This window comes from Pterocles gutturalis, unplaced genomic scaffold (assembly GCF_000699245.1).
Source record: "Pterocles gutturalis isolate BGI_N339 unplaced genomic scaffold, ASM69924v1 scaffold26756, whole genome shotgun sequence".
NCBI classification, from domain to species: domain Eukaryota; kingdom Metazoa; phylum Chordata; class Aves; order Pterocliformes; family Pteroclidae; genus Pterocles; species Pterocles gutturalis.
Genome location: NW_010101201.1, coordinates 1 through 9,165, shown reverse-complemented (window position 1 = coordinate 9,165; position 9,165 = coordinate 1). Strand labels below are relative to the sequence as shown.

Here is a 9,165-nt window from a genome sequence, read left to right as displayed (position 1 = left end):
TCCCTGCAGAGACATAAACACCAGGTTTTTTAGATTAGCTAACAGAATTCTTTTAGAAGAAACTCTAAAATACACAAAGAATATAGAATCTCTAAAATTGTTGTTCTCAAATAAATTGGTTCACGTGATTTATTATCGCAAAGTTTTTTACTACTTTTTCACAGCTAGTTATATTTCACATCTGAAGTAATGCTACAAGGACTGTGCAGGACCAAAAATACAGGGTTTTGGTCAGCTGAAAAAACTGACTTATTTTATGCAGGCGGTCTAAAAATGTTGATTTCTCTCTCCTTCATATTCCTAAAAATAACTCAAAAATTAAAAAAAAAAAAAAAAGAAAAGAAACATAATGGGGTTAGGTAGTTACTTTATCGTAGCAAGCAGCTATGGATTCTGCACTGTACAGAATACAATAGCAGTATTTTTGTGGCTTTGATTTTGGATCCCTCTTTCCTTGTTTTTATTCTCACACATGTCAGGGCTCAAAAGCCAGGTTCAGCTATGATACACCAATTGAAAATGACATTTTCTATTTTTTATGCCAGACAATGTATTTTTAATACACATCCATTTAAAATTTAAGATTTATGCCAGTGCCTGAATAGTATTTCTCATTTTAAAAAATCATCATTGTTCTGAATATTCATCAGTTGTCCTTAACATTTTTGTCCATGTCAGGTATGTTTTTTTATTTTATCTGGAACATTGTAACAAAGTAGTTGCCTAAAGCCCAGTTAAGTTGTTTCTGATCTGAAATATTTGGCCAAATACTTATATTTCATAATATATTTTCATTCTTGGACCTTTTTTTGGCAAAACCTTTGTTGATATCTTTTATAAGAATTGTAAGTTCACTCAAAATACATACCTTTCCTTCTTATATTACTTTATGAGTATAGTGTGGTTCTACAGAACAGCAGTTCTTACCTGGCATTGTTGTGTAATTTAGTAGAATAAAACATTTTCTCAATATGATTTGCTGCTGTTGGAAAAATACTGGGATATTTATAATTAATAAATACAGACTCAGTTCAGGCATTTATTTTAGAAGCAGGATTTAGTGTTGATGTAGCTTTTGAGCCAAAAATACACCCTCTGATAAGCATATAAGACTCCCACTGAAAAGGAGAATTTTTGCAAGGGGGGAGGAAATATCTTTGTGTGATAGGTATTACATGTTTTCTAAATTATATGCTTTTACACAGTCCTTTAAAAATGTTTGTAGGTGTATAGAACCAATATCTTGCACTATGATTTGATTTTAAGATCCATTAAATTATGTACCTAAAATAGACTAAAACAGTTTTAAAAAAATGCACTAAGTTTTGGGATTTCTAATTAAGCTAACTTTCAGCTGGATAGAAACTTTCAATAAAGTATTCAGCAGAATGATTTAATCATTACATTTCCTTTGGTGTTACAATTACAGAAAAACACATGATGGCTGTGCTGTATGTTTGAAACTATTGCAGTGACAATGAAAATTACTCCTTTTTGATAAATGGGTACTTCCTTCCCATTTTATACTGGTTTTCTGGCTTGATTGATGTTTTGTCTTGTGATGACTAAGATTTGTGCTGTCTGATAAATCATGTACTATAAAGAAATCCAATATATGCTAGATCTTTGGAAATTAATAAGTAACCCTTTTCTTCTCTCCTGCAATGTGTCTCGCTGCAATGTGCATTCCATTCCTCCTCCTTCTGTCTTAACTGTTATCTACCAGTGCTTGGGTACAGAGATAAATGTTTCACTCATTCAAATTCCAAATCAGCAACTAAGGGAAGAATCCATCAAGGTACTGTATTCTGTGTCCTGAAAGCACATTCTTTTCTGCCATCTTCATAACTACTACAATATCTTAATACTTGCTAAAATGATACTGACAGAAGACCTTGATTCTGCGTTAACAAAATTTTGTGGTTTTTGTTCTGTGTTGTGCTTTGGTTTTGTTTTGCTTTGGTGGTTTTTGGCCATTGAATGTATTATGCAGTGACAGGGATTAGCCACACACTTCACCATGCTATTCTTTAATAATGTTATGATCTAATGCAGAGTGATGTGTAGAAAATTTTCTGTTTGAAATTTTTAAACAGCAGAAAATGAATTCTGCAGAAGAGCATTTACTACTCCTGCTGCTTTAGTACGACAGCTAAGAAGTACTATTACCTAGTCAATGAACTTTCTTCCCAAAGTAATTGTTAGTGTTAGTGAAAAATTGATTTCTGCCAAATTAGAAGTCATAATAATAATATATATGCCAAGTAATGAAAGCTAGATACTGCTATCAAAAAATTAGGCAAAAAATACTTGACAAAATTAGAATAGAAATAGAATAGAAATAGCATTGTGTCTTTTAATCACTGTTATCCATCACTGGTAAACATGTTCATCTGCATGTATTTGTAATGAGTTTTGTTGCTTTTGGTGTTCCTCAGGCACTAATGATGGCCTGCATTTGTAAAATGTTATAAAATGTGACTGTGTATTTTTGTATATATCATCTCTGGGGACAGTTGCCTGTGTTGGAGCTAGCATTGTTTCATACCAAATGAGCAAGAAATTATTTCTCTTACTAAATGCTTGCTGTGATTTCTGCTTGCTAAACTCTTTGATATTTCATCTGTTCAGGTGTGGAACAAAAGTTTATATTAAACATACTACTTTACTATGTGAGGTATTTTATAAAACTGTCTTTGAAGTAGAAACTGTTCAGAACTGTTACCAATTCCTAAGTTTCTAGACAACCATTTTCAGTTACTCATAGTTGTTTGCTCACATGTAAGACTAGCAGCCAGACAGGCAGACAAGCTAAACTGTACAGACAAGTCCCTGTTGAGTATTACTGTACAGAATTATTCTTTATTAGAAACATAATCTTGCTTCTAAAAAAAAATAGAATAAAATTATTTTGCTGGTTGAGCTATCTCAGTGGAATTTTACTGTTATCTGTAGCTTTTTTTTTTCTTCTATGCAAGAAATGTTAACTATGCATATTATTGGATTTTACTGAAGGAGTTGCAGGATTTTTTTTTGGTACTGTATATCTAAATTTCTACTACTACGAGGTATTTCTAGTGCCTCTTTTGAATATCTTGCTTCACAGATTTATGAACAAGAGTCTCTTCTGATAATCTGATTTACTGCATATTGGGTGAAAGAATTTCACACTGCCATTTGAATGCCAAATTTAGTATACTTTAAGGGATTTTATTTTCAAGTGGTGCTATTTATATTCTGAAAATCATGTACCTTTCATGTACCTCACATTGGACACACAAAAATAGTCTCACAAAGTGAGTGTCTTCTGCTGGTGCTACACAGACCTTGGCAGTCTGGTTTATCACTACTTTATCTTATGCTGAAATCACAAAACTTTAGCATGATCAGATCAGAGCATGTCTGTGTGCTGTAGGAATTTCCTCCTCTGGAAATGACAGTATAGCTGCATCAGCAAGTCATAATATGCAAACTGAAAATGCTGTTGGGAGACAGAGGTTATTAGGTTGGTACAATGCCACTCAAATGTAGCTGTGCTGCTTTCAGATGCTAGTCCGTGGTTCCGCATCACACTGCACCGTTTCAAGCTCATGTTGTTGCTAGCTTTTGGCATTTCTGTACCATGACCTGCTGCCAGAGTAATGGTGATCTTACTGCCAGATTAAAACTGTAAAACTGTGATCTTCTAGACGTCCTTCTCTTTACTTACGGAACTGTACTGTAGTCACATCTGCTGGAATAGACTTGTGAAACACATGATTTAAAAAAGAACTTCCTTAAATTCATTTTCATTTCTAATTGTCTGTTAGACATGGACAATTAAAAACTAAAATTTATGTCATTCTGCATTTTAATCATGGCATTTCAAGAGTAAATATGGAGTACTCTATCCTGAAATGTAATATTTGATCATCACTACATACACTTTCATTATAATACGATATGGTTGATACTATCACATTATGTAGGATAAAAGGAACACGAGAATTCTAGCTAACCGGGAATTTTAAGTGATACTATTTCCATTTTTGAAGAAAGTAATTAAAATATTCTTACTAGTTAGACTTCCAAAATAACATGCCTTTGAGAAGGAAATACATCACATTTTTGTCCCTACTTCTGAAAGGAACAACACCAGCAATTTCATTTCCATACACTTAAAATTACGTTAATTGTTTGCAAGTTGTGATTCATTTTATCATTGTGTTACTGATATCATAGCAACCATTTTCTCTACAATAGAAAGCGTTCTGCAGAGCTTTGATTAGGATCTTAGGTTAAATGACAATACAGTAGGGTGCTTTTGACAGTTTTTGTTATTAAAATATTTCTTTCCAGTACATGCTGTTAATTATGTCCTGTGAGGGATGCAAATTACATGTTTAAGCACTCTGCTTTCCAAGTGATGTTTTAGCATATGCCTTAATATTTACAATCTCCAGTGCCTCATGTAAAGATGTGTTTAAACATTTTTCATGTTTATGAAGGTGTATGGGCGAGTCTTCGTTCAAGCAACCGATTTATCAACACTCAGACTCCATTCATTGATGTTGGTGCAAGACTTGCAGGAAAAGATAACACCACTTCCTACAGTAGCAGCACTTTTCTGCAAAGTCAACTTTTGAGACGGCAAGCAGCCCTCTATATATTTGGAGAAAAATCTCAGTTACGGGTAATGGAATTTTTTTTTAATGTTAACATAGTTTTTATTTGGCTTGAGCTTAATAACCCTGATGTTTTTACAAAACAGTGAGTTATATTGTAGATAGGGTGGATGGATAACTCTCCTAAAGGTATAAACTCTTATGAGAATTATTCCTACACACAGAATAACAGTTAATGCTGTATAACTCAGTGGGGGCTGGGGCAGTGAAAATCTCTGTGGTTATATAATACAACAAAGTTAACATAAGATATACTAAATTATCTTAAAGAGCAGTTAAAGATTAGGCTCAAACTCACAAAACTTCTGTACGTAGGGTGCCGTATTTGTTACTTTTGGTCAAGCACTGATGTGTGCTAGAGCTAAGAGATACAAAGATGGGTAACAGATGGCTAGAGGAACGGAATAGCTTTTGTAGAAGGGAAGAGCATTCAAATTGGGAAAGACATAGTTAGGAAGGAAATGCATTGCTAGGCAACAGAGCATCCAGCAAAGCCTTCACATTCAGAAGTCACCAGCTCTTCGGTGTCTCAACTGTCTCGCTGCGTTGGCTTTGCAGGGAGCAAGGGCAGCAGAGTTTGGGTCTGCTCAGTGTATCTGCTGGGATATAGATGAATGATGGGACTGCAGGCAAATGGAGTGGGGCTGGTGTCATGGCAGTGGAGCTTGCTGCCGCTTTCAGAGTTTTCGGTTTAATTCTATGAAAAGCAATTTCTCCATGTTATCCTGTTCACTGTGGTCTTTTTTTTTTCAGTTAGCTTAATTCATCTCTTAATTCGGTCATACTCTCTTATTGTTCATTTTCTAAATGTAGTATGTAAAAGAAAACATGAAGAATTCTGCTAGGAAAATCCTCACCTCTTGGAAATTATATCAGGTGTTCACTGACTGCTGTTCTGTGTTGAACAAGGTACTTCAGGCAAACAGCTGTCTCAATGTGCAGTGACGTCTTAGTGAGTCAGCTAGTTTGCAGTTTTGGGAGCTCTTTTTGGATTTGAGGGTTACTTTCTTTCTGCTTTACTGAACTAGTAGAATCTCTCTTGTTGGTATGTCATCCATACATTTATTTTGATTTTTTATTTACTTATTGTTACTTTGCTTTAAAAATCCTGAAGGAAGCACATTATATTGTGTATAAAGAACTGAACAGATTTATCAGTCAGCTTTGGTTTTTTACTACTACTATTATTATTATTACAAATATGATTCTACTGTGTGAGTGTTATGAGTAGATGGGTACTTTATTATGGTACATTTTGCAGGTGGTATAAGGATTTTTGTTATCTTGGGCAGATGTTTAACTAAACAGATTTTTAATTATGAATTGAAATAATTAGCAATGAAGCAGGGAATACTTTGAGATGTAATGAGACTGCCAGTGGCAAATATGCTTGCCTTTTAAATTATATCGGCTGTTGTCCTTTTCACACAGGGATTCAAACTTGATTTTGCTTTGAATTGTGAATTTGTTCCTGTTGAATTCAGTGACATCCGACAGACAAAGGCAAGCTTTAAAAAGTTGATGAGAGCTTGTGTTCCCAGCACTATTCCTACAGATTCTGAGGCCACATTCCTTAAAGCACTTGGGGAGTCAGAGTGGTTCCCACAGGTAATTTATGTGACAGGTATTTCTAATAGTCTCTACGCAGTACTGCTTACACAAAATAAATATCAAGTTCTTCTGACAGAGAGCTATTGTGTTCTAACCAGCTGTTCTTCTTTGTTCATTATAATTATTTTGCATGCTATCAATTCTGTCATTATATAAGCACTATTATTTTAATACAGTCATAACATTTACAAATGTGGGAGGCATTATGGTTTAGAACATGGAACATGTACACAAGTAGAGATTACCATTTTTTCTGCTTGTATACATTTCTAGTCTTTGTTTCAACTGCTAAATCAGAAAAAAGTATAGAACAATAAATGAGCCTTTTGATTTTAAAACCGATATTCTGCTCTTCATGTGTGTTCCCATCCTGAATTTCCATAAGCAGAAGTATAAGCTATCATCTGTTATCTGTTATGGGATATGGGGAGGTGTTTGCAGGGGAGAGGGGACTGTGTGTGTGTGTGTTAATCAGTTCTCTCTGAGTCTGTTCCTTTACTTTCCTATCCATATTCCCTCACAGAAAGATTAACCAAAGACAAGAATGGAAGTAACTTAGATCCAAATTAAGAAGGATGTAGGAAAGTCAGATCTTTGTAAATCTAAAACCATTTTAATTATAGTGAATGTTTTTAACAGTTGCATGTTATGTTTGGAATCCTCTGCTGAATATATTCTTCTCAAATGCAATTAATCATAGAAAACAGAATAGACTCTTATGCTGATTTCTTAAGGAGGAAATACATGTGAGTAACATGATCCTTAAAGTAAATTACGCATCAGAAAATATACTCCTGGTTGAAATGTGCTACAGTAAGAGGAGTGGCTTAATTTCTTCCCTTGAGGTGTGATCACTGCTTAGAGAGCATAGGAGCTGGTCTTTGTTGTGTGTGGCAACCATGTTCTTCAAGAAGGGGTCGTGAAGGCTTGACTCACTCATCATGTGAACATTTTCAAACACAGAGTAGTTGAGCAAATGATTAAGTGTAGATAAATGAGGTGGATGTCGCTCCGATGAAATAAACATGTCCCTACAGCAGCACAGAGATCAAGGAGGGATTGTAACATTGGAGTTACTCTCTTTTGGCATATTTGAGAGGAAAAGTAATAGTGTATCACTCTTCGCTCAGGACTGGATCATAACTTTACGCACTAGCTGTGTGACATTTAAACCACATTTTTGTGGTTTAAATCATGTCATATATGACGTATATGATAAAGTTAATTTATGACTGATTTGACACATTTTCTGCTATTCCTGTGAAAGAACATGGATCTGTCATCTTGGAAATGTGTTTTTATTGTATTAAGCTTTCCTCTCCTGGGTAATAGAAGTTACACAGTATTGATTTTTACACTATATAGACTAAATATTTCTCTATAAGGATATGAATAAATAAGAAGAAATTTGAAATACTTCCCTGTATTTTGAATGCAAATGATAAAAACAGTACTTTGCATTTTTTTATACTGAATCTGTATAACCAGATTACATGTCAGAATCTTCGTTAACGATGGCAAAAACCAGCCTTTCTTCTAGTCTACTGGCTAAGAAGTTATAGAACAATAAACAAACTGCTTGGTTTTAAAAGTGGTGCTCTTTTCCTATTAAAAATTACAGGAAAATTAGTTTCTTTTACTTTCTAAGTAGTGGCAATGTGAATGTTCAGAGGTGTTAAGTGTTTTCCGTGTCAATTTCCATGGTAATATTCATAGGCTTGGGGGAGATTTAAGAGTTAAAAATCAGACTGCCTTAAAAAAAGGATTAATTTTCTAGGGTTACCTGTTGTTTGGTTGAACTTTTTTCCTCGTGTTCTCTCCAATTTAATTTTTTTCTCTATGAGTCACTTTCTTGTGCCTTCTGTACTTTCTGAACTTATCTTTTTCCTTGCATAGTTGATCTTAGATGTCTCTTCCCATCTTTTTTTTGTTGTTGTTGTTTTTGGGTTTTTTTTGTTTTTGTTTTCCTATATTGTTTTCTCCTTTCTTTCAGGCTTTCATCTTTCTTACTGCTGCTATTGGTTGGATTGTATTCAGTGCTCTGCAAAGAGCAGTGTTATACTGTAAAAAAACTGAATTGCTTACTTGCTATCTATTATGTTGTCTACCAAGAATGCTGTCATAGTATGACAAAAATGACAGAAGCATCATATAGATTTTCCTCTTAGTGATAATAATGTGAATTCTCATAGTAAGATAAAATTGCTCAAATTTACCTAAATTTTTTAACCTGCTTTTACCTATCATGTTTGAATCAATCTAATTCAAGTCAATAACCCTTCCCAGAGAAATTAACTATCGCATCTGCCCAAGGAATTTTAATATAACTGCACAATGAATATTAGAACGTAAATAATGTGTCCTGTTTCTATATGTTTTAGCTAGTCTGCTCAAAAGCAAAGAATAAGAAACACTATTTAATCTATCTAAACCATTTCCAGATTGTAGAAACAGAATTTTTTTGGTTGTGTTTTCAGGTTTGTGGTTTGTTTTTTTAATTATTATTATTATTCAGTTAATTAATTTCCAACTTTGATGAGATTGAGCATTAGAAATACTATGTTGTAAACATCTTACATGGATTCTCCCATCAAACTACTTAGTGACTTTATGGAACCTTAACATTTCACAGGATATGATTTTACTGTTAAGCCCAAGATGGAATACTGCTGCAATAAATCTGTCAATGTGTCGTTTCCATTCTCCTTTTTATGACAGCTTTTTATTACCGTACTCATTGGTTTTAATAGTTTGAATTCCTATCTTCAAATCTTTGCTTCGTTTTGTTGTAGTTCAGATGAAAATCCCGAGACTGTTACATTTTATATAGCTTTCTGATCTCATGCATCAATGCATTTCTCTGTGCTATATGTAGATTTCAGAATATGAA

General features: G+C 34.0%; 1 protein-coding gene across 1 annotated transcript in view; it reads left to right on the top strand.

Annotated features, from left to right (window-relative positions):
- The window catches only part of LOC104468502 (myotubularin-related protein 13-like), a gene marked incomplete at its 3' end in the record, with an annotated part of 45,499 nt that extends 39,227 nt beyond the window's left edge, over nt 1–6,272 (top strand). Inside the window, exons 15-16 of the mRNA XM_010082663.1 lie at nt 4,488–4,672; nt 6,096–6,272. Of these exons, the coding sequence (XP_010080965.1) occupies nt 4,488–4,672; nt 6,096–6,272 (362 nt within the window). The remainder of the gene's footprint in view (nt 1–4,487; nt 4,673–6,095) is intronic.
- Nucleotides 6,273–9,165: the final 2,893 nt, after the last annotated feature.